This window comes from Bubalus bubalis, chromosome 5, assembly GCF_019923935.1.
Source record: "Bubalus bubalis isolate 160015118507 breed Murrah chromosome 5, NDDB_SH_1, whole genome shotgun sequence".
Classification (NCBI taxonomy): domain Eukaryota; kingdom Metazoa; phylum Chordata; class Mammalia; order Artiodactyla; family Bovidae; genus Bubalus; species Bubalus bubalis.
In genome coordinates this window covers 31,077,184-31,101,208 of record NC_059161.1, presented here as the reverse complement: position 1 = coordinate 31,101,208, position 24,025 = coordinate 31,077,184, and the positions used below count along the sequence as shown (strand labels likewise).

The window sequence follows — 24,025 nt, the reverse complement described above, 5'->3', positions numbered from 1 at the left end:
CCCCCCCGGGGACACACTCCTGCACAAGCACGAGCTTGGTAAACACACAGGGGAGCGTCAAGCATCAAGCATCGAGGCCCAGCCTCCCCATCTCACCCGGCTTATTTATTGTCAGAGACGCTAGTCTCCGCAGGCCCTGGGAAACCGGGAAACCGTGAAAAACCTCCCATCGCCCCTGGGTTACTTGTTGCTGCTCTTATTACATTCTCCTGGAAGAATCCAGAAACCCCGGTTCTCTGAACGGAAACCTATGAGAAGCTCCTGGTCGGAAAGTGCGCTGGGCTGGCTCCAGGCTGCATAGGCTCAGCTGGAGGAGCGGCCGATGGATGCTTTACCAACCAACATCAGCGGAACAGATTGTGTGGACTCTGAGAGGCTGAAGGACAGAACCAAGCAGCCCATCGTGGGGCTTATTTTTAAAGTCACTTCAAATCACTTCCAGTGAAAAATTGATCTGTCTGTGATAGCTTTTCCTCCTGCTAATGTGATAAATAAATAATTAGCCACATCGTCGGGCTGTTTCATTAAAGGAAAGGATGCTGGATGGGCCAAGATAGAGAAGCCGATCAGAAAGACGGAGCCCGGCTGTAAACCCCCCAATGTTTTATGACACCATTTGTATTCTGTCAGTCACAAGCTTTATGTTCAGCCCAAGCTGGGAACTGAATACCCTATTCAGAGAGGTACTCACGGGCGTGTTATTGCAATTTAATATTTTCGCACACAGACACATCATTATCTCGGAACCTGACACTGGCAGCATAATTCTGTAATTTTTCAAGAGGGCCTAATTTTTCTAAATGTGAGCGCGAGGGCCCGGGATTATCTAAACAGCCCTCGCTCCTCTTTGTTTCTTGTGGGGGTTATAAACTGCAGCAAAGTGCTCGCACATCACCCCTTCGCACATTTGAACTTCTCCCGTCTCTGCTCACACAACAAACAGCTGCGAACGGCTCTGGGCCAGGAGGCCCGGCGGCCACAACCCCCATTTCAGAGGCCTCGGGGAGCTCAGCGGTGTCAGGGGACAGCAAAAGCGAGGGGGGTCTTTGCAAAGTACGAGCGGGCAGGAGGTGCCATGCTGCTGATGAGAAAGAAGAGCCTGAAGGTGCATCTCATTTGGACGGCAGATCCAGGCTCACCCAGCGGTGCCCACATCCGTGTGCACATGCAGCACACACGTGGCCTGGCCCACACGCTCCCTGGAGACCCTCTCAGCTCACTGCCCAGGGGAAGGGTGCAGGTGAGGGGCCCTGTCTTCCTCGAGTTGTATCGGCTCTGGCCAGCAAAATGCTCCTTGGCTTTCAGGCAGTTCAAGAATGCACTGGCTTTTCCAGGAATAAGCTGAGGGTGGTTTACAAAGAAGACTGGGCTTCCCAGGGAGGTATCACGGGGTGAGCAGGTGGCAGCGAGCTGGAAAGAGGCACAGCCTGTGCCCCAAGGTGGTTGCTGCAGCCCCGAGTGACTCAGTGTTCACTGAATGACCCATGTTCTCTGCATCACAAGCTCCTTCCATGAGGGCCCCCAGGAAGCCTGGCCTTCCCCTCCTCACGGACACCCGAGAAATAGCGCCAGGACCCCTTGATCCAACTCTGATGACAGCGGGCATCACAGGGAGCAAGGCAGCCACATCTGAATTTGGGGGCTGGGAATGACTGTCAGGTCAGCACAGGCCCAAGACACTGATTCCAACACAGTCAGGACCTGATTCACCCGCTTCCCCTGGATGGAGAACGGAAGCACGCTGCAAGGGGAAAATACGAATTCTGGGTATGTGGCCTCACTCTGAACCTTCTGGAGGAAGCGTCATCTGAGGGCAAAACGGTGCCAGCGAGCAACAAGGGCCCCCCTGCTCGGCTGCACCCAGGAGGCAGGACGGACCCCAGGGCTGTCCTGCGGTCAGCACGCGGGCTCCCGGTGAGCCTGATTCTCGCTCTTTGTTTCTACATTTTAAGACCGATGTGACCAGGCATCTCTGCAGAAGCCGTTACAGCCCACTGAGCAGACACCAACGTCTAAGCATTTTAAAATGCCTGCTCCTTCCCCTCGGAGACACGGCGAGAAAGAGCAACTTAGATGGGAGCCTGTAATGTGAATCCATATCTGGGTATAGTATTGACCTGTAGCACCTGAACACAGACACGGGATTAAACAGTGTCCCAGGAAATAATTGCTACTCGGCTCCCATCATCCCTGGCTGAGCCGGGCACTTCCTACTTGCACTCAAACACCGGAGGTGCCCTGCCTGCCATCGGTACAGAGAAACGCTGTACAAATCTCAGCTGAGTCACTGGATTTGGAGCCGGGGTGGGGGAGGCTCTCATGGAAGCAATGACAGAAATGGAATTGTCTTCTCCGCACCCCTCCATCCCTCTCTCTCCCTCTCTTCCTTCTGGCCTTTACAACTTGAAACAGAATAGTTGGTTGGGGGTCCAGCAACTCTCCATCAGCACATACCCAAGGCCCTGGAGACCCCAGAACTGGGCGTCTCCCAATGTGCTGAGGTGGGGGCAGCCTGCGGGCTCACTTCTCATCCAAAGAGTTCAGACACAGAGGCCCAGCGCCCAGGGCAAGGACCTGCTGGGGCCAGTGAGGACCAAGAGTCTGGTGGGCGTCTGTGGCCCGCACCCCCCAGCCTCACCACACTGCCCAGAGCACGGTGACGTCACCACATTTTCCTCTGGGGCGGGGGGTCCACCCTGGGAAGCATCCTGCAGCTGCCCAGAGCCCTTGGGCACGTCTCAGCATCCAGCACACAGGAGGCCCACAGATAGCAGGCAGAGATGAACCAACGGATGGAGAGGTGCCGTCAGAACAGACAGAAGACCTGACCCTGCAGGACATGGGAGGCCTCTGATGAGAAGAGAGCCAGCAGACACCCCCAGCTGTTGAAGCCTCAAAGGTGGAAGTGAGGATGGAAAAGGTTTGGCCTGGCTGGGGGGCCAGGTGGAGCTGGAGGGAGGGGTCCAGCTGGACATCAGGGGCCAAAACAGACCCCCAGCACCTGTGCTACTCAGCTTGAAAATAAAATCATGAACTAAGGACCATATGGGCTTTATTTTCTGGCTGAGCTGGATGGCCAGAACCAAAGCACCGACATGGACGCTTTGTTATGGCCCCAAACAGCCCCCACGGAGGAGGCAGGCAGAGAGGACCAGCAAAGTATCACTACAAGCAGGCCCAGGAGGTAAAACTGACTCTCGGTTCTGTGTACCTGGAGGAGGACATCTGGACCCAGCACCACCAGCTCCCCTGAGGCTCATCTCCCCAAACACCATGCTCCCTTCCAGAACCTTCTGTGCCGTCCTCTTCGTAGGCAACCAGGGAGGAGGCAAATACCCACATGTCTGCACCCCGCAGTCCCTTCACTGAGTCACAACTCACTTTCACTTTCCCAGACGGCCTACCTTTCCTGGCTTCAAAGGTGGGGGTCTGGTAGCCCTAAGCTGCAGCAGGCACGGGGGTCAGGAGGGGGACACAGCCAGCCCAGGGTCGGCATGGACGGAGTGCAGATTCTGGGGCCTGAGAACCATGTGCCACCAAGTCCGTCCAAGGGCTGACTCTGGGTTGAGGCCCCCATGTGGCCTCAGGAGCAGCATCTAGCGGCCCCTCAGGCACGGCCTTGCTATTTGCACCAAGGATGCAGCTCTGCTATTCTTTCTAAAGTCAGAAAGTGGACAAAGATACTTATTTCTCAACAAACACAGCAGAACCTGAAAAACTAATACAATTATGTAAAGTTTAAAAATAAAATAAAATTAAAAAAAAAAAAAAAAAGAACCTGAAAAGAGAGCAGACCTCATGCCTGATGACCACCCTGGGCTCATCCAGTCACAGTGACATGGGCTGGTCCCCAGAGCCAGGGGTCTCAGGAGACCTGGCCTGGGTCCTCCTGGCCCACCCTCTCCAGGCACCTCCTTGAGAAACAGGAGGGGGCTTCAGACCCAGAGAGGAGGTGCTAGGTTCCCCTACACATGAAAATTCATTATGGAATATAAAGCTTATATCAAAAAACAAATCTACCTGAATCTATCCAGGGGAGTCGAGGCAAAAGCACAGGGAGACAGTTCTTAGTGTGGCCAGAAGGGCCCAAGTGTGCTTCTGGAACCTTCCTAGGAAACCCCTGCACCTTCCGGGAACACCTCTCATCCCACATCAGGGCAGCAGCCCTGGTCTCAGAGCCTCCTGGGCTATTTTCTTCCTGTTAATGCCCCTTGGCACTTCCTGGGACTGGGAAGGCGACACCATCCCGCCAGGGGAAGCCCATGGTCCAGCAGGTGGACGATGACAGGAGCACGGAGGTTGAGCCGCTGTATCCTGCCCCTCCCCATCCCCACACTGGGGAACCGGGAGCTTTGGGGCCCAACTCAAGTCTCCTAAAAGTATCTCAGAATCAGGAAGCAGCAGGTGAGAGGGGCCCTGCACTTTGCCCACATCCCTCCCACAGATGCCTCTGAGCATCTCCAGCCTCATGCCTGTGGGAGTGAGGAGCAAGCCTGCTCTGCCACGTGCCCCAGAGCCGCAGAGCAGCTCAGGCAGGGCCAGGACTTCCGAGGGCAACATGGATCCCAACGCATACACACACATACACACATACACATACTCACGCTCGCGCATGCACGCGCGATCTGGGGCTCACCCCCTTACATGCCCCACGCTGGGCAGGATGCACACGCCATCCTGGAATTGTGTGACCCACTGAGAAGGAGCACAAATCTGGTGAATTTCCTGACCAAGTTCATTTTGCAGAAGCAGAAAGTGGGTGCTCAGGGAGACTGGTTCTCTTTTCAGAGATGAGCATGGCAAGGGCTTCTCCAGGTTGGAGCTCAGGAACCCCGGGCACAGGATGGGGGCCCTTGCTTCCACGCTTATAAAGCCTGTTTGTTGGCCCCCTCCTCCCACCTGTGGGGCCTGGAGGGGGAAGCTGGGTATGCTAAGGGTTCTGCAGCATCTTGGGGTGCCCTTTGCCCTGAGACAAATTTCAGATGAGTCTGTGTCAACCATCCCACCTCAAGGGCAGGGTCAGGCTAGAATGAAAAAGGGAGCTGGCACTCATTAGGCTTATTTAAAGACAGCCTCCGCTGTCTCCACCCTGAAAGATGCATGTTTGGGGTTGGGAATGGCACACTCGTCAGACAGAGAACGTGCACAGGGTAACGCGGAGCCTTATTTGGAGGAGATAAAATATTCACCAGGACCTAGCTATGTTTTAAAATGATTATAAATTATTTTAACAGTGAATTTGCAAAGGGTTATAAAAACAGCCATAATATATTTTTTTCCTTAGATTCTAGAATTACCAGTGTGACAGCTAATGCAATAATGATTTGTTTCAAATGCCAGTGTTTAAGCTGTATAAAGCTGATTTTATACATTTTTCCAGTAGGCCGCATTGTAGTTAATGAAATTAAACACACCAATCGCATTTGTCCCCAGGGGACGAGGAACTGAACACACCACTGGTTTATTTTTTTATTAAAATAAATTGCAGCCGGCAAGATGGACTAATTGCATACAGAATTGAAAAAGAAACATTCCATTGATATAATTAAGCCAATTTTCATGGACAGAAATAGTTATAGTGGATATAAAATAAGCAAAGCCTTCACCAGAATCTGACTTTCTTCCCTTTTTTTTTTTTTTTCACAGAATGTTAACTATTAAACAAATATGTATCTCAGGCCGGTGCACTCCTATCGGCAGCCCCAGGGCATTGTTCCTCGGAGTCCAGAAAGAGGCCGCAGCCTGGCCAGAGCACCTCCAGACCGAGGAGGACTGGCTGGGGAAACCCAGAGACAGGAGAGTGGTCAGAGCCGAAGAGGCCACCCAGGAATGCCCTGGGAGCACCGAGAGCTCAGGAGCACTGGCCAGCCTAGAATGGCCACAGTGGCCCTGGCTGGAGCCTGTGAAGTGCCCAGACTTGAGGAACAGCGGCTGATTCCCGGCTGGACCTGCAACTGCAGCCGCCAGCCCTGTGGGTCAGTCTGGTCCACGACCACAGCTCCTCCTCTTCCCAACTGCCTGGGGGAGGGGCAGGATTATGTCCCTCCAGATTTGAGGTGGGGGTGGCGGTAGGAAGGTGAGCCAGCAGGTCCAACACCCCCTGCATGGCTCAGGCAAAAGGCAATAACGGGTGCAGACAAGACCAAGCCCTGGTCAATATTCCAGCTTTCCTGCACCTGTCCTGGGGAGAGGACTCCCAGAGCCAAGGGCTAGAGACACCCAGACAAGGCCTCTGCTCAACCTGAGTAGGGAGAGCAAAGTAGAAGAGTCCAGTCCTGGGTAGGGAAAGAATCCAGTCTGAAGGAGGCTGAAGGTAGCCAGTTGCATTCACAAGCTGTATGCACATGGACGTCTTCTTTGCTTTTTACAAATAGACCTGTTACAAGCTGACCACTGGCCCTGGGAAAATTCTTAAAACCTGATACATTAAAAAAAAAAAAAAAATCCTTGGAATTAACTGCAGCCGGCAGTGCCCTGGTGGGGGGCAGGGTACTAAACAGAAAACCCTGGAGGGCTTTACTAAAGTGACATTCAGTTTCACCGTTAACTTGCTGTGTGACCTTGTCAGGTTATTTGACCTCTCTGTGCCCTGGGTTTCTTACCCAGAAAAGTGGTGCCAGCTCACCATACTTTATCCTTCCCAGGGTCAGTGAAAGGGGGTGAGTGAAGTCTCCCAAGTGGACCATGAGCACCTCTACAGGCCCGTCTCCCCGAGGCTGCGGCGGTGACAGAAATCTGGGCAGCGGCTCAGGCTGCAGCCTGCTCTGCTCGGGGGTCTCCCTGCAGGTGCGCGCGGGAGCGAACGGCCCCAGCGCCAAGTTGGCGTAAAGCAGAGATCGCTCCTGGAAAGCCGAACCTCCACCCTCACCTCGGTTTTCCCGCACCCGCCCAACTGAGACCTAGTCTTCCGGGCGCGCTCCCACGTATCTCGGGTCCCAGATCCGCGAAGCGACTTGGAACCGCAGACGGTCTACAGCCCGCGGAGTCTGGGCGAGGGTCAGCAGTCGGGGTGGGGGGGGAGCGGGATGCGGAGGCCGCCCTTTTCTGTCCAGGAAATCCAGGGAGGCTGAGAGCCCTGGGGGCGGACTGCGGCCGCGGAAGCGGAGGGCTGGGCTGAGCCCTGGGGCGCTCCGGCGGACGGAGCCACCGCCACCGACCTCAGGCGCGTGTAGACGCGGGCCCCGCAACGCCCGCCGGAGTTGCAGCGACTTTGTGCGCGGAGAACTCCAAGCCGCGGTGACTATCGGCTCAGCCCGGGGTTCTCAGGCCCCGCGCCCCGGCCCGCGCCGTCTGGAGCCCAGGACAGCCGGAGTCCGCGCCCGCGGCGAGGCCGGGCCGGTCGGCCTCTAGAAGTTTCTCTGCCGCGCGGGGACGGTGCCCCGGCTGTTCCTTGTACTCCCGCACCGGCTACGTGAGCTGCAGCGTCCAAGACTTGTTACACGGGTTTGATTCAAAACCTGATAAATTGTATTTAACGCTATTTGAAATTTTTTAACGAAATTATTCACAAGATTTTTAATCCTGGATAATTTTTGTTGAAACTCTAATTATATGGCACCTTAATTACTAGCCCAGCCCCCAAGGATCCCTAATTGCCTCCTAATTGAATAAAACAGGGGGCTAATCGCTCCCACGGAGGCCCAGCAAGCTGGCGACCCTCCCCCAAGGGGCTCCTTGATGGGACCCCCGGGCTGGCCCCACCACCCACACCAGGACTCTCAACAGAATCCCCGGACTGGGTCACCTGCCCCGCACTCAGCCCAGAGGGGAGCTGCCTGGTGAACTGGGGCCGTTGGAGGGTGGGGGAGGCTCAGCCCGCACCTGCTCCAGGCCAGCGGCTGAGAGGAGAAGCCGGCAGCCCTGAGCAGCCTGAGGTGATGGGGCTCAGTAGCCCTGAGCAGCCCCTGGGCCCAGCGGCTCCCCTTCCCCCAGGTAGCCCCAGGGGGAGGTCACGCCATGAACCCGCATCTCCCCTCCCGCAGGCCTCGTTGCCCTAGCACATCCGAGGGGCCCCTAGCCAGCTAGAGCTTGAGGGCCATCCACGCACCGCCGCGGGGCACCTGGCCTTGGCCGCCAGCCCTGCATCCCGCCCCTCCACCGAGGCCTCCACGTTTTCGTCCGAAGCGGGGAGAGCCGCCAGACTCCCGCTGGACATTTCCTGGCGCTGCTGCCCTACCAAGCATCCAGATGGGAAGCTGCTGTCCAGGCTCCTGGAAGAGGACTGGTAGAAGGGGCAGGATTCCCCCAGGGTGGGAGAAGGGCTGGGCCCAGCAAGTCGGGAGCCTGGTCTGTTTCTGCTGGGGAGAAGGAACCGGCTGGGAGCTCAGCCTGCAGCCAGTCTCCCCAACCCTGTCGCACAGACCCTTTTCCAAGGAGGTATCGGGGTAGCAGCCCCCACCCACCCCCACTCTCACCCCATCCCAGAGGCTAGGTGGTAGCTGGCAGCTGCGAAGGGTAACTTCCCAGGCCTGAAATATACCGTATCTAGGACTCTGGGGTCTGTTGCCTCCATGGGGATCAGGCCTCACCGGTGCTCCCATGGGGACCCTGGCTGGACACAGTTTTGGGGGCACATCCTCCCTCACACAGGGTCCCGCAGCTGTGCTGTGAAGAGGTCAGGAGGGCACGATGGCTGTGCTGACCTGCCCACCTGGCTCCCAACAGCGCCAGGAACACAAAGCTTTTGTGTGCCATTTCATTTTTAAATACAGGGCAGGGACGCCTGATTTCCCACTGACCAGCCAAGCCCCACCGAGTGTGAGGGGACCCTGCCAGACCTGTCCTCACCCAGATCAGCCTTCCCAGGCAGCTTGAGACAGAGGGCTTCCAGCCGCTGATCCGTAGCCCCGGCCTGAGAGCCCCAGTGGCCTCTGCCCCTGCAACTCAGAGCCCCCAATGCGGGCTCCAAAGGTACTACCAGCTCACCCAACACATAGACTCAGCAGGAGAGAGGCCCTGGAAAGGGGTCCTGGGGACACACAAACGAAGTTAGAGCCCCAGATACACTGTCTGGAGCAGTCCCCAAGCTCTGAATCAGGGGATCACAACATCCCACCACCACCACAACCTGGCTGTCCTTCCATGCCTGGCACATGACTGCAGGCACAGCCCTGTGCAGCACACTGGCCCTGTGACCACGACCTCTTTCCCCTCCCCCAGGCCCCTGACCCTGGCGGGATGTAGCTTGGAGGCGGAGGTTCTGTTGGTGGCACCAGGACTGCCCCGCTGCCGTGGGGATTCAGGTAATGGAGTCAGGTCCCCAGGGATGTCCACATCTGGCAAAAATATCATCCAAAGAAATGAAATTTCCCAGTGGACCCAGTGCTCTGTGTCCAGCAGGCAATGAGGTCCCCGTGCCTGCCTGAACCACCTTCTTGGGGAGGGCTGGGGGCAGCTGTCCTAGCTGTGCGACCCAGGCAGGAGGAGTTCCCAGAGCTCGCTCCAGTGTGGCTCCATCTGGGTCTGGGCCTGACAGACCTGCTTGGCGCTGCGTTTTTCTCCATAAGGACTCCCAGGAAAAGGAACTCTGTGCTCTGCCCTCCCCTTGAGTCCAGTTCTCCTGCTGCTGAGCCAGGCTGCAGGTCGATGCCAGGCATCCATTCTAGGCCCCGAGCAGAGCCAGACCGGGAATCTTCCCCACCTGTCTCGGGTGGAAGAGAGAGCTGTGGGCCATACCGGCGGGTGGGGGACGCTCCGAACTTTCCCCGGCCGCGCCGAGCGCAGGGAGCCGGCCTCTCGCTTGCAGCGAAGGCCTGGCGAGAATTCGGCCGCCTTCCACTTTCTCACTTCACCTTCGGGCCCTTCCTCAGGGAGTCTGACCTGGGCGGCCTGCCGAGTCACTGAGAAGATTCGCGGTGCACAAACAGACCCCGATATACACATGAACACGCACACTCCACGCGTCTGCCGGCGGACAGGTAACACACACACAGTCCAGCCGCACCAGCCACTAAACACAGGGCCTCTTTCGCACCAAGAGGGGCCAGAGGTCACAGAAGGCCAGGGAGGCCGAGGCCAGGAGCACTGGGCACAGGAGACTGAAAACGGGCGGTTCAGCGAGGGGCCCGAGCGGCCGCGGGCGGGTCCAGGGGCGTCCTGTGGAGGCTGGAAGTTGCTTTTCCCCCGCGGGCCTAACGCGCGGCCTACAACTGGGCGTGGAGCGGGGGCTCTCGGGCCGAGTCGGCCGACCACCGAACCGAGAGGGTAGAACTTCTTCGGAAAACTGCCGTGAGTTTCGCGCCCCCTGGGCTCATGCTTGGGGGCTCGGCCCTGGGCGCTGCGAGGCCCGGCCGGGCAGGATCTGGCCCAGGAGGAGCGGACTGATCGGCCTGGTGGTCCCGCAGGGATTCCCAAGGGGAGCGGGTCCCTCAGGGATTCCCAAGGGGGAGCAAATGGGCGGGCGGCCGGGGAGGAGGGGGCGGCGAGAGCTGGAGGCGCCGAGAACGCCCCCGGCGACGCTCGCCGCTTCGCTGCAGCCGGGCCGCGGCCGGGCTTCGGGAGCCGCGCTCGCCGGGCCGCGGCGCCGCTGCCCCCACCTGCCCGCCTCTCGGGCCGCAGCCCCGGACCGGTGGGCCTGTCAGTGAATGGAGCCAGCGACCGGGGCGCGGAGGGTGCGCGGGCGGCCCCAGGCGCCGCGGCGGGCTGCGGGGTGGGCGGCGAGCGCACCCGGCCGGCGGCGAGGACCCGGCCGGCGGCGGGCTGTGCGCGCGGAGCCCGGGGCTCGGCCCGAGACGGAGCGAAAGAGAAAGTAAGACCGGGGACCCGGCAGTCTCGCCGGGGGCAGCTCAGTCCCCGCCGGGCCCCGGGGCTGTGCCAGGCGAGCGGTAGCTGGAGGGTCCGAGCGGGACCGAGGTCGGGGTGGCGGCGGGGAGGAAGGCGGTCCGGTGGGGACCCTCCTGCCGGGGGCACCGGCGCCGGGGCGGCCGCGCGGGCTGCCGGAGTCGCAGAGAAGCGCCCGCCGCCGCACGGGGCACCAGTTGGGAATAAACTTCACGACCACAGTTCCAAGCCCAGGGAAACATCTCCATTTTGCTCTCCCAGTGGCTATGGCTATCCTGCCGACACCACCCCTGCCTTTGCGCCCGCGGAGCCGGGTGGGCGCCGGCCCGCGCCCCCTCCTCCGCCCCCTCCCCGGCTCGGGGTCTCCCTCCTCTGCGCCCGGCTGGCGGACGCCAAAGGCGGTGCTCTAGCGCCCACTATTTCAAAAGCCCGGAATATGATTTGACCAGGACTGAGAGCCACTCGGAGAGAGAGGGAGAGAGCGAGCGAGGAGGAAAAAGTTGCTCTCCCCTTTCGTCAACTTTTCACTAACTTTCGCTTTTCGCTCCCCTCCACCCCTAGCCCTCCCCCTCCGCCCCCCTCCCCGGCCCCCACCGCGCGCCTCGGGTTCCCGGGCCCGAGCGCCTGACACTGGGGGGGGGGGGGGGAGGGGGTTCGGCGAGGAGGGGGCCGGCGCCTTCGGGGAGCGCGCGGCCCGGGCGCCCCGAGCCTCCGCGCCGAGCCCGGCCGCCCTGGAGCGCGGGAGGCGGAGCAGCCCCCGGGCCGCGCGGCCGATCCGGGGGCCGAGAGCCTGAGGCGCGCCGGCCGCGCCCCGACGCGCACCCCTGGCCCGGACGCCCCGGCCCGCGGCCCGGGCCCGGCGGCGCGGCGCGGCCGAGCGCGGGAGACTTACTTTTGGCTAGCTTCCTCGCCCTCGCCTTGGATCGCATGGTGTCGGCTCGCGGAACCTCTCTCCTCCTCCTTGAGTCCAGAAGCAGCTACACACTATCTTCATCTCCCCAGCATTGTCAGTTTGGACACCTTCGCACATGCGCACAGAGCACTCAATCTGACACCCCTCGCCGGGGCCAAAAAAACTTTGCAATGTATTCATCGTCTTCATCGTCGCGCCGCCGCCGCCGCCGCCTCCTCGGCGCGGGATTGGGGGGCTCTCCTCGGCCTTCCCGGTCTTCACCTCACTTATCTCTCACCCCCCCCGCCCCCTCCCTCCCTCCCCCCCCTTTTCCGCGCAGCTAGGAACTGGCCCTTTAAGAAAACATTCCGTGCTCCGCGCTCCCGCCCGGGGCCCGCACCCCGGACACTTTAAAAAGACCCAGGTGGCCCCGGAGGCGAGGTGACTCCCCCCCCTCCCCTGCGTCGCGTCGCGCGGCTGCTCCCGCCCCAGCTGGGCCAAAGATGGAGTGGCGGCGGCGTTTGTCCTCAAGACTTCCTTGGATCTGGGGGCAAACGCGCCGACAGTTCGGACGCGGGTCTGGCTGGTTTTGCTTCGTTTTATTGCATTTTATTACTAATTAAAAAGCTTCGCGTTCACCGTCGTCCCAGCCCGCTTTCCTCCTGGCTCTCCCCTCCGCCCCTGCCCCTGGCTCGCGATCTCCCGAACCCGGCTCCTCCGAAGCCCCTTTCGGGCCCCGCCGCCCCCCTCGGGCCTCCCCGGCCCCCGCCCCCTCCCCTTCGCCCCCACCCAACCGCTCTAGCTTCGGGCTTCGCGGCTCAAAAACAACAGCGGCAGCGCCGCCAGCTCCGCGCTCAGCCACTGCCCCGGCCGGCGGGCGGTACTCGGACCCGCCGCCCTCGGTCTCGCGCGGAGCTGCGGGGAGCAGCGCGCGGGACACTGGGGAGGTGGCACCCGGGCAGCCGTCCCAACGCCCGGCGCCCCGCACCTCGCCTCCCTCGGGCAGGCCCGCGCTCTCCTGCCTCCGCGGTCCCAGGTGAGTACCCAGCGGCGCGAGCGCCCAAGCTGGGCCACCACGAGCGAACGGAGCCTCTGGGGACACGTCCCCCTCGCCTCTCGCGGCCCAGGTGCGTCTCGGGCTGGAGAGCGGGCGGAGGAGCAGGTGCCGGAGTCCGGGTGGGAGCCGACTGGGTGAGTGTTTCTTCTGCCCCGCAGCCCTCAAATTAGGAGGTGCGGCAATGGAGGGGCAAGGCTGGGCGCAGGCCGGGGGTCCGGGCCCAGGGCCCTGGTGGGGACGGTGAGAATTGGCCTGTCGAGCATGTTTGGGATTCAAGAATGAATTGGAAGCAAACGGAAGAGCTGACATCCCCTCGCCCTTTCAACTACCGGGGTTCAGCCAGTCTCCGGGACTTGGAGCTGCCCGCAGAGTTAGCCTGAGCCGGAGAGGGGTCCTGGGCAGCGGTGCGGGGTCTCTGTTGCTCCGAGGGGGTCCGGGCGCGCCCCTCCCCTTTATTGTGCAGGGAGACCAGTGGGGCCTCCTCTGGGATCTACATTCGGAACCCCGTGCCCTTGCCATAACGGAGGTGAACTGGCAGTGTCCAAGGAACTACCCTGAGATCCCGGAGTCCTAGCAGAGGCACCCTGATGGCGAGGGGTGCATGGCCCACGCTACCCCAGAGGAGAAGCCGCTGGAAGAAGCCCCGCTTGTCAAAAGCCAGCGGCAGTGTGCTGGGCCTTCCGCCCTGGCCTCTCTGTAGTTCGAATTGCTTCCCTGCGGGGATCCCAACCCTGACAGAGCCCCTACTGCTGGAGGGTGTCCAGTCTGGAGCCCCCTCACCGCCCTGGATGGAGAAGGCACTCTCTGCCCGGCTCTGGTGCCCACCGACTGCCACCTCCACTGTTTCCAGCCCTCGGTGAGTGTTGCCCGTGGTGGCAGCGCGGAATTCACCCGCAGCTCAGTCTCATGGCCCACCCGCCTTTCGGCTGCCTGTCCTCCATCCCAGCCCTCCCCCTCGTCCTGTCCCAAACCCTGACCATCTTTCCTCGGAGACTTCGATCAGAGGGCTCCTGGGCCTTGCTACTGGCCCCTCAGGGGCTTGCAGGGGAGTCCGCACTTGCAGGGGGAGTAGGGCATGGCTGCAGGTCCTAGTGGGCTCAGACCTCCCCTCTGCCCAGAGTATGTGAGGGGAAGAGTCGCTGGGAGAGGGAGGAAGGTGGCTGGAGTCCTTCATTTGGAACTGTCTGCCCCACCCAACCACTGCAGGCTCTAGCCGGAGCAAAACAGGGCTGGGCGCTGGCCAGAGAAAACACAAGGTCACCCTCATACCTCTGCACCCCATGTTCTCCCAGCTCCTTTAGGCCAAGGGTGCTACAGTGGCTCCTGTGAAGCACCCCCACCTGCTGTGAGGGTCCCTTCCCCACCCAGATCCCCAGCTTTGCACTGTTTCTCTCACCCCGAAGGCACCCACAGGACCCGAGGTCAGGAAGGCCCAGCTTCCTTCTGGGGGTGCTCCAGCTCACTCGGGACCTCTCCACGCTCCCTCCCTCAGCTCAAGAGGTGATTAAAATTGTGGAGCACCCTTCAGACTCTGGGATCACACCCTCACCAGCCAGCCCGCCAGCCCGGGGAAAGAGGGCAGGTGTCCTGCAGAGAGAGCCGTTTGGTGCCCTTGTCTCTTTCCTGTGGTCCCCCAGGGCCCTGGAGGGTGGGGAGGGGCTCAGCTCAGAGCCTGCCTGGGGAGGGGTAAACTAGCGATCAGGGATGGCCAGGAAGGCAGCTGAGGTACTGACACCCCCAGGGCACTCTCTCAAATTAGCCTCGTCAACTAGAGAAGCCCCGGCAGGCCGTCCCCAAGGCCATGGCCTGGCCTGGCCTGGCCAGGCCCTGCCCCCGCGTGGTGAGACTTAGACCTGACCAAGAGCAAGCAGGTCAGGCTTCAGGGAGAGTACTGGAGAGTGAAGGGGTGGAACAGAGAAAATCAGATACAGGTCCTCCCGGCAGCCAGCTCCATGTCCTGCCCCCCTTCCCCCCAACTAACCCCTCCCTGCTGACTTTAGGAGTCTTGGGGAAACAAGCCAGGCCAGTGGAGGCAGAAGACGGGCTGTTTTCATTTCAATGGTACTAAAAGGTTGAAAGGCCATTTTTCAAAGTGAGCTAAGCTTTGGGGATTCTCATGACTGGTGCAGGGACTTGGGGACCCCGCGCTGGGGTTGGCGGTGCAGAAGTGCCACCCATCCCCGTCGTCCCTGGTGCCCTCCTCAGGGGCACTTCCAGCTCTGTCAGACCATCCGAGGGCGGATGGGGTGTGGGCAGCCGTGTGCTCTACACCCTAAGAAGTTTGGGAACGGACTTCAACCCTGGGATCTAGGGCATGGGAGAGGGACTTTTACCAGCAGCTTCTGCCACAGTCTAGAATCCTGCTTCAACCCAGAGCCCAGCCGACTCCCAGCCTTCCCAGCAAGAGAGGAAGTGTGGTTGGAGACCCAAGACCAGATGAACTCCTTTGGGAAAAGGCTGGGTTTGGGAGGGAGCAAGTGAAATTAGTCCTGCAGGGCTGTCAAGAAGCCTCTGTGGGCCTGGGGCTCCCAAGAAACCCAGACCAAGGCGTCATGCACTCCCAGGGTCCACACTGCGGGGCTAGAGGGTCCCTTTGCTCGGCCAGGAGCAAGTGGGCCCCATGCCCACTTGTGGAGGCCTGGTCTGTGGAGAGGAGGTCTGTATGGCGAGGTTTGTGTGCCTGGAGGTGCAGGATCAGAGATGCACTGGGAGGTGGGAATGGGCAGCCTACGACCCAGATGCAGTGACCCTGTTAGGTTCCCCTCTGTGCTCGCTGAACTTGACCACTGGCTTCAGGTACTCAGTTTCCCAGTTCCATCGGATTCCAGGTCAAGTTTTGTTCACCCTCAGATTCTTGCTCTGAAAAACAGTAGCTGGGGAAATAAAAGCAAGCTCCATTAGTTTATAAGCTGGGGCTCCTCTCCGAGTTCCGAGTTCCGGAACTGCCCCAGGATGGGGTCCAGACCGCCAGCCTTGCCCCACCTCCAACTTGGGGCCAGGCGTCCGGCTGAGACAGAGGTCTCCCTCTCTGGGCACATTCTGCCCAGAATGGGAATGGCTCCTATTTGAGCAGCAGCAGGAGGAAGACCACGAGGAACGCTTAGGGACAAGCAGTATGGTTCCCAACTACACAGAGAAGAAAATGGAGATGGTTTGGAGGAGCCCAGTAGGGGACCCTTCGGGGACTGAATGCCTTCCAGCCCGGGGTGATCAGAGTTTGGTCCAGCAAGGGGGTGGGGGGCACAGACAACCTACAGAGCCCTTTCTTCCCCAGCCGGACCTCCACACTGGCCTGCCATGGGTGCTGCCCCAGCACTGCGCCTCACCTGGAACCACAGGCACCTCCCTGGATCCTGGGGCTGATATTTCAGGCTCCTGTTTGACCCTCTTCCTACCCCAGACCGAGAGGCACTCGCTGTGACCCAGGCAAGGTTACACGACAGAAGGACACAGGTCCTGATTTCTGGCCCAGCGAGTTCAGAAGCCATGTGCCAAAGCCTTCCCTCTGCAGCTCAGAGCAGACGCCTCCTGGCCGGGCACCCACACCGACTCCCTGCTTCTGGAGTGGGTTGCAGAGAGGGTCTGGATGCTTCCAACCAAGACTTCCCTGGAATGTGAACCATGCAGCAGATGCCGAACAAACCCCAGATGTTCGGAACCGGGGCAGGGGGACACTGTCTTCTGTACACGGGCCGCCTCCTGGGAGGGCCTGCTGATTCTTCTGCCTGGTCCTGGGGTCCTGGCCTGGGCGCCACCGCTCAGGAACACAGGTGCCTGGGAATCCCAGCTGGGGACTGCCCCAGGCTTCGGGAGGAGGCGTGTAACCGGGACTTTCGTTTTCTTTCTTTTTCTTTCTTTCTTTTTTTTTTTTTTTTTTAAGAGATTGAGGCTGTGGGCTTGACCTCCCTCCTTTGAGCCAGGTGGGAGATGCCCCGGATTGCCGGCCCAAACTGGCGGCCCAGGATGCGCAGGAGGCGCCCGGTGACTCCTTCCCCGCGGCGCGCCAAGCGGGCCGAACTCCGCGGCTGAGTCGCGCGGCTCCCGTCACCGCGCGCGGGCTCGGGCTCCGGCCTCGGAGAGCGGTAAACGGAATCGGTTTCCCACGGTTTCCCCCTTCATCCCAGGGCCTTTCAAAAGCCGCTCACGAATTTCGTCGTCCAGTTTGCGCGGATTCTGAGCCTCGCGTTCACCCAGTGCCGCCTGGAAAGGGGACCCTCGCGCTTCCCGCATCCCTGGGCCTCCCGCCCGTGCATACGGGGAGCAACTTCGTTCCCCTGAGCGCCCTGGCCCCGCGACGCAGGCAGAGCTCCGCCCAGTAAAGGTGGCACTGTGGTCGCTCCGGAATGCTGCCCGCGTGGACGCGGCCGCCGCCTTCTCTGCTCCTGGTTTCGGCTGCGGGCGGGCAGAGCCCTGGAAACAACGAAAACGGCGAGCAGCGTTGCTTTCCGGATGTCGGAGTCCCGGAAGCCTCTGGGTGCGAGCCGGTCCTCCGCGTCCCCAGACGCCCCAGAGCCGAGCTCACCGCCGGGCCGCCGGTACCGAAACAGACTCCCGCAGTCGGCTTGCCGGCAATCCACGCCTCGGTTTGCAAAGCTCTCTCCTCCGGACCTTGGTCCCTGCCCTCCCCCTACCCCGACCCCGTTAGTTTGGAAACCAAATTTCTCCTTTGGTCCCGCTGCAGACGTGACCCCGGAGGAGGAGCTGCGGGGAGATGCTTCTCCGAGCCTCAGTTTCCCCACCTGTGCAACGGGGCCATATGTTCCTGCGCCCCTCCCAGGGTTGATGTGGGATTGGCGGGGAGAGAGGACCTGGAAAACGCCCGACGGGGCCCAGTTCTGCCCACCCTTTGGGGCCAGGTTTGCGCCGGTGAGGTTCAGCTGTCGTGCACAGACTAGAAGGGGCCCAGGTTGCGCCTAGCGATCGCCGCCCTCCCTCCATCTCCTCCATCTCCCCCCGCCGCCCTCACCCCGGAACTCCCCTCTCCGCGGGCGCAGTGGTGGAGGTGTGAGGGTCCCTCTTGGCGCCCAGGCGTCTCCGCTCAGCCTCTGGCCGGGGTGTTGCTCGCCCTGGGCGACTCTCTCAGGTTCCTTTGAGGCCCCGCGTGCAGAAAGATTTTTAAGGCAACAGGCTCCTACTCTCGGGGTGGTACCACCGGACACCCCAGATCTCGCAAAGGGTGGGTGATGGGACTGCCCCGGAGGGGACAGGATTCCAGCTGAGCTCCTAGAAGGGAATTTACCACCGCCCCCTATATGCCGCGGCGGGGGTTGGCCAGCGTGTCTGGGAGGGGTCCTGGGGCATGACCTTGGGTTTAAAGATCAGCCTGGGGACTTCCTTGGGTGGTCCAGTGGTTAAGCGTTTCCCTAGCAATGCAGGGGCGCAGAGCCGATCCCTGGTCAGCGAGCTAAGATCCTACATGCCAAGATGCAGGGCCAAAAGATTAAAATTAAAGAAAAAAATATCAGCCTTAAACTATGAAGCTGAGCCGGTAAGGGAGAGAATTGAGGGACTGAATGCCTTCATTCAGGGGAGGGGCATGGCCTGCCCAAATGTCCTGGCTGCTCACTGCTTCTCTGGACAAGACCGTCGGAGGGTAAGGGGTGGGGAATCAGGTGGCCAGGGGAGACCAAATGGACACACTTTCCCCAGGTCCCTTTTACCTGCTGCTAAACCAGTCATTGCAGGAAGCTGTCCTGAACAAGCAAGAAAACAGAAGAGCCCAGGACCGCCCCAGGCAGGGGAAAAAATTACCCCTCGTGCTGCCTGACCCGAAGCTGATGGAATCGGTAGAGGATTCCTGTCCCCTGGGGCAGGGCCGCCTGCTTCTGCCTCAGGCACCCAAAGCCCACAACCCTGGGGCTGCAGGGAGGGAGCTGGCACTTGCGGTTCTTGGCTGTGCTGCCCCTGACAGGACTTATCCACCTCCGAGGCAGTGGAGCTCCCTCCTCCTCCGCCCTCGCACATCCGCAGGAGGTTCCCTAGTGAAGGAAGGACCAGTGGTGGCCAGAGTGGCAGGTCAGGGGACCTCACTGAGGACTGAGGGGCTAGGGTAGCAGCCCCTCACTCACGGGAGTCCCCCCACCCTCGCAGTGGTATCAGTGAAGTTATTATGAGTGTCCTGCTGGGTAGGGGGCAGCAGAGGGACTGCCTGAGCACTGCCCCTGCCACTCACACAGGATGCCCCCTGCTTCCCTTCCACGACAAGCAGGCAGCTGTTGGGGCGGGGGGTGGGGGGGGGGTGGGGGATGGGGGTGGGGGGGGGTGGGGGATGGGGGTGGGGGGGTGGAGGGGTGTGGGAGGGTAGGGTTGGGGTGGGGGGAGGGAGCAGATCAGAGGAGCTTAGCTTAGATAGAGCCAGAAGCTTCCCCATTCTACCTGGGGCTCTGGGGCAGCCCCCCACCAGCTTCCTGGGCATCTGTTTCCCACAGTGTAATATGGAGGTGAAAAAGTGGGTGTTGTGGGCATAGCTGTAGGCAAGTGTGCTGCCTGGCACCTCCTGGGAGCTCAGGTTTTTGGAGCTGGGACGGCTATCAGCAGGGTTCCCTGAGCCCTCTGACCCCTCCTCTCCCAGAACCAAAGCCTGTCCCTCAGGCTGACCTGGATTCATGGAGGGCTGTTCTCTGCTCCCGTGCAGGACACAGAGGGCCAGTTGGACTAGGATGAAGGACGGGGCTTCTGGGAGCTGTGGGTTCCCCTCCCCCTGCGGCTCTTCATGGGTTCCCAGAGTCAGGCCCACCCTGCCTTCAGTGCCTCTCACAGGCACCATGTGCCTGCTAAGAGGCCAAGGCTCTCAGACCATGTGCAGACTTTTCATTTATTCATTCAATCATTGACTTATAGCCAGATGCCCTGGTAAGGCTGGGGCTCCTGAACTTACAGTCACACAGTGCGAGCTGAAGTCAAGGCTGTTTGTTCCCGCACACCTGCAGCTTCCAGAGCATCTTACTCTGCCCTCCCCCTGCCCCCCACCCCCCCAGGGTCCCAGTGCTTGGAGCTCAGTGAATGAAAGAATGAATGAATGAAGAGGGCTGAGTGAGTTGAAAGTGACCCTGGGATCCCCGAAGGCTGATCTTAGCCCTAGAAATGGGGGAGAGGAGGTCCAGGTGACCTTCCAGGCTGTGGCCATGGGGCCACAGCCCTGTGCTGAGCGTCCTGTCCTTTACCTGTCCCCACCCTGCATCCAGCAGCCTGTGCCAAGTGACAGGGACGCAGCAATGAGCAAACCACCCAGATGCCCTGATGTGCAACGCATGATTTGGAAAAGGGAAGACCACTTGCTCAGGGGTGAGTGAGTGGGTGGGGTCAGCTGGGTGCTGGGGACAGTGGACACAGGCAGAAAGAGCATCCTCAGGAGACATATGGTCTGTCCCTCAGTTCCCTGGCCTGGAGTATGGAGCCCAGGGGGTACTGGGGCTCCAGAGCCAGGCAGGGTGCTGGTGGCTGCCCCAGTCACTCCCACCCTTGGGCTCCATCCCAGTGCATATGGCCCTAATCCCACACCATGGAACCACAGTGAGGAGACACTGGTGCTCAGAGGAGCGAGAACTTTCCTGGGAGGTGCAGTGGGAGTCACCTGGCTGACACAGAGCCCTGCTCCAGGTGACCCTCGAAGGATGTCTGCAGAGGGAGGGGTCTCCATCGGGGACCTTTCCTGGTTTCATGCCCTGACAGAATTGTGAGCTCCAAAGGGGGATCCTGATGATGACCGAGATGTTTATTTGCCTGTGTCCAGAAAGACCTGGCCACCAGGCTTTGTATTTCCTCAGAGTCTAGCTGTTGCTGGACAGTCAGGACCCCTCTCAGTGTGGGCATCCCAGGGCCATTCTGGGGCACAGACCAGTGGCTTTGGGGGCCTGGTTTGGAGCCAACATTTCAAGCAAGTCAGACTTAGAATCTGGGCTTCTGTGAAGAAATTTCCAATCATGAAATGTGTCATTTCAAAAAATATATGTGTCAGTTAAGTGTGCACTGAGCCTGGACCACATGGGATAGGGTTGTTCTAATAAACACGAATAAGCCAGTTTTCACATTAAAGCAATAACAGTTTCAAGTAGAAATGTGGTGCTTTTAAAAGAGGTTAATTAATAAACAGCAGGTAATTGTTCATGGCACATGGTGGCAGAGGGTAATTTTCATTTTAGAGGAGAGAAGGGCCAAATGCCCCCCCCACAACTCAGATTTTTTTGTGTAATAATCACCTTGGCTTCACCTCCGCCTTTAATTTTTACAGCTGGAGCTGTTTATCATCGCTCCAACTTTCACTAAAAAGGAAAAACTATCACTTAAACAAAGCCATTGAAAACTCAGCATCATATGTGGATTTCTTAACATAAATAAATCATACAAACCAAGATTTATGTTCTCCCAATGATGTCATTCGCTGAAGGCTGCCTTCCCAATCAAATCAGCGGTTAGTGACTCTCCTTTTGTGTGTATGTTTTTTGCAAAATAAGAAAAGCAGCGCTGGCATCCTGGCTGCTCTCTTTCTCTGCTCCGCCCAGGACATCAGAAAGGTCTCCCTGCATCAGCACAACTGGGTCTAAACGGTGATCACGGATTCAACACCACAGATGGCATTTCAAGCCTTTGTTTTTGAAACGCAGGTTCTAAGTCGAAAGACTGTTAAGGCTTCCTGAAGGATTTGCTCAGACCCCAGCAGAAGCTGGGGGCCCTGGGGGTCTCTCGGAGCCTAGGATGAGTTTGGCTGCAGGGTCATCACGTTGAAATGAGCGAGGACCGCAACAGTCACCCGTGATGGGGAGATGAGATGTGGTTGCTCGGTATAGTGGAGGAGTGTCAGTCACAGCAAGGAACGAAGCCGTGATGTGGACCACAGTGTGCATGAAGTCGGCGAATGAAGCCAGTCAGAGCAGGTCATGTACCATTCCATTCCACCTACATGACATGTCCAGGATGGGCAAATCCACAGAGACAGAAAAGAAGCAAGTGGTTGCCAGGGTAGGGGAGAGGACGTGGCAGGTGACTGCTTCCTTGGCACAGGGTTTCCTCCTGGGAAGATGAAAATGTTCTGGAAACAGATGCCCACTTTATTTATTTACTAAAGTCTTCCCTGTTTGTTTGTTTTTATTGCTGCACCGGGTCTTAGTTGCAGCACATGGGATCTTCATTGCAGTGTGCAGGATCTTTAGTTGCAGCATGCAAAGTCTTCGTTGCAGCATGTAGGATCTAGGGATCAAATCCGGGTCCTCTGTGTTGGGAGAGCAGAGTCTTAGCTACTGGACCACCAGGAACATCCCAGACAACCCACTTAAAAATGGAGACTGTCGTGCTATGTTAATTGTATCTCAATAAATCTGTTATTTAAAAATCACTACTGAGAACATATGTTTTAAAAGCTGTATGTTCATTTTAAAGTTTTTTCCGTTTTGAAATGATCACACAGATGGGTCAGTGTGTAAGACTGCATGTGCACACCTGGAGTGTATAACATGAGCACTGACCTCAGCTCCTGGGTGAATGAAGCATGAGCTTGTGATAATTTTTCTTCAAAGTTCTCTGTATAGCCCCTTCCCCTAATTGCATCCCCTTCAACCAGCCCAGAGGTAACGACCCCACAGATATTTGTGTTAACTATCTCCTTGACTTGTTTTCCAGTTTTATCACCCAAGACAGATCCCTGAAAATGGGAGACCAGCCACAGAAGCTTAATTTCAGTTCAGTTCAGTCGCTCAGTTGTGTCCAACCCTTTGTGACTTCATGGACTGCAGTACACCATGCCTCCCTGTCCATCACCAACTCCTGGAGCTTGCTCAAACTCATGTCCATTGAGTCAGCGATGCGATCCAACCATCTTATCCTCTGTTGTCCCCTTCTCCTTCTGCCTTCAATCCTTCCCAGCATCAGGGTCTTTTCCAATGAGTCAGTTCTTCGCATCAAGTGTCCAAAGTATTGGCGCTTCAGCTTCAGCATCAGTCCTTCCAATGAATATTCAGGACTGATTTCCTATACGATTGACTGATTTGACAGCAGCTTTCTTAAGTTGAAATGACTGAAGAATGTTAAAATCACCAGTAGTGGGTACATGAAAGGTGGTGAATCCAAACCGTGGTGTGCTCCTCAGCCATCGAAGGGAGTGGAGTCCTTGTACCCTCTACAGCACAGAGGGCCCTTGAAAACATGGTGCTCAGTGAGAGAAGCCAGTCACAAAAGGCCACATGTTGTAGAACGCCATTGATACAAAGTGTCCAGAATAGGCAAGTCCAGAGAGACAGAGCACAGTTCAGTGGTTGCCTAGCCATGGGAGGAAAAGCTGTGGCATCTCAACAGGTGAAGGTTTCAAGTCCGGCTCCAGCCCCAGGTATTGACAGGAGACCTTTATTTGGAAGCCAACAGCTAGCAGGAAAATAGGGCTGACCTGGTGGCTCAGTGATAAAGAATCTGCCTGCCAATGCAAGAGACACAGGTTTAATCCCTCAGTCGAGAAGATTTCCTGGAGGAGGATGTGGTAACCCATTCCAATATTCTTGCCTGGAAAATTCCATGAACAGAGGAGCCTGGTGGGTTACAGTCCACAGGGTCACAAAGAGTAGAACATGACTGAGCACATACACACACACACCAAAGGTTAGGTGCCCAGACCTCGCAGTGTGGGCAATAAATCCATTCAAGAGCATACGTTCATTGTATACCTACTATTTGCCAAGGCAGTCATAACCCCAAGGATATATTGTGGCTGAAACACAAAAGATTCCCCCAACACACACCGCCCAGCTCCCTTTCTCATGGGGAGGCAGTGAGAAGCCAGATTCAGCAAATAGGAGGCTGCCCTGCTATGGGAATAAGGAAGAGAGGTGAAGGGTCAGGGGTGAAGAGGGTGCAATTCCCAGCAGGGTGGCCCAGGGAGACTTCTCTGAGATGGTGGTATTTGAGCGGGGATGTGAGTAAATGAGAAAATAGCCACGTGTGCATTGAGCAGAGCAGCATTTGGACAAAGGGAACAGCCAATGCAGAGCCCAGAGGTGACAGCATCCAGTGCTGGAGCAAAAAGAAAGAGGGAGAGGAAAAGGAAATCAATTGGGAGCAGTGGGCTGGAGGAGGCTGCAAATTGAGGTTGCGGACATAATTAAGATGATTAATCAGCTGATCTCAAAGTAGGGCGAGCATCTCCTGGGTTATGTGGCTGGGTGCCGTATCTTTAAATGTGGTACATGGAGCAGAAAGATTCAGACAGACTTGTTGGCTTTGCACATGGGAGGGGCCAGGAGCCAAGGAAGGCAGGCAGCATTTGTAGAAGATGGACAAGACAAGAAAATCTGTTTTAGACCCTCCAGAAAAGA

At 58.5% G+C, this 24,025-nt stretch overlaps 3 protein-coding genes across 7 annotated transcripts in view; 2 read left to right on the top strand and 1 right to left on the bottom strand.

The window, feature by feature from the left end:
• PRDM16 (PR/SET domain 16) overlaps positions 1–11,944 on the bottom strand; it is a 338,507-nt gene extending 326,563 nt beyond the window's left edge. For 3 of the 4 annotated variants that reach the window (XM_045165710.1, XM_045165711.1, XM_045165713.1), the window contains exon 1: positions 11,672–11,944. In XM_045165710.1, the coding sequence (XP_045021645.1) occupies positions 11,672–11,708 (37 nt within the window). In that variant the 5' untranslated portion in view covers positions 11,709–11,944. The remainder of the gene's footprint in view (positions 1–11,671) is intronic. The other variant, XM_045165712.1, reaches the window with a different exon arrangement.
• Positions 11,707–22,059, top strand: LOC123333843 (formin-like protein 5). The gene is made up of 7 exons (XM_045165890.1): positions 11,707–11,785; positions 12,096–12,707; positions 12,799–12,862; positions 13,467–13,584; positions 16,003–18,743; positions 19,916–20,012; positions 20,959–22,059. The coding sequence occupies exons 1-5, from the start codon at positions 11,707–11,709 to the stop codon at positions 16,147–16,149; spliced, it is 1,020 nt and encodes a 339-aa protein (XP_045021825.1). The 3' UTR covers positions 16,150–18,743; positions 19,916–20,012; positions 20,959–22,059.
• On the top strand, positions 17,072–18,948 carry LOC123333683. 2 transcript variants are annotated; one of them, XM_045165714.1, is made up of 3 exons: positions 17,178–17,311; positions 17,410–17,594; positions 18,378–18,948. In XM_045165714.1, exons 1-3 carry the CDS (start codon positions 17,178–17,180, stop codon positions 18,779–18,781), a joined length of 723 nt encoding a protein of 240 aa, XP_045021649.1. In that variant the 3' UTR covers positions 18,782–18,948. The 2 variants fall into 2 exon arrangements, with proteins under 2 accessions (XP_044798822.2, XP_045021649.1); XM_044942887.2 differs by having other exon boundaries at positions 17,072–17,594.
• Positions 22,060–24,025: the final 1,966 nt, after the last annotated feature.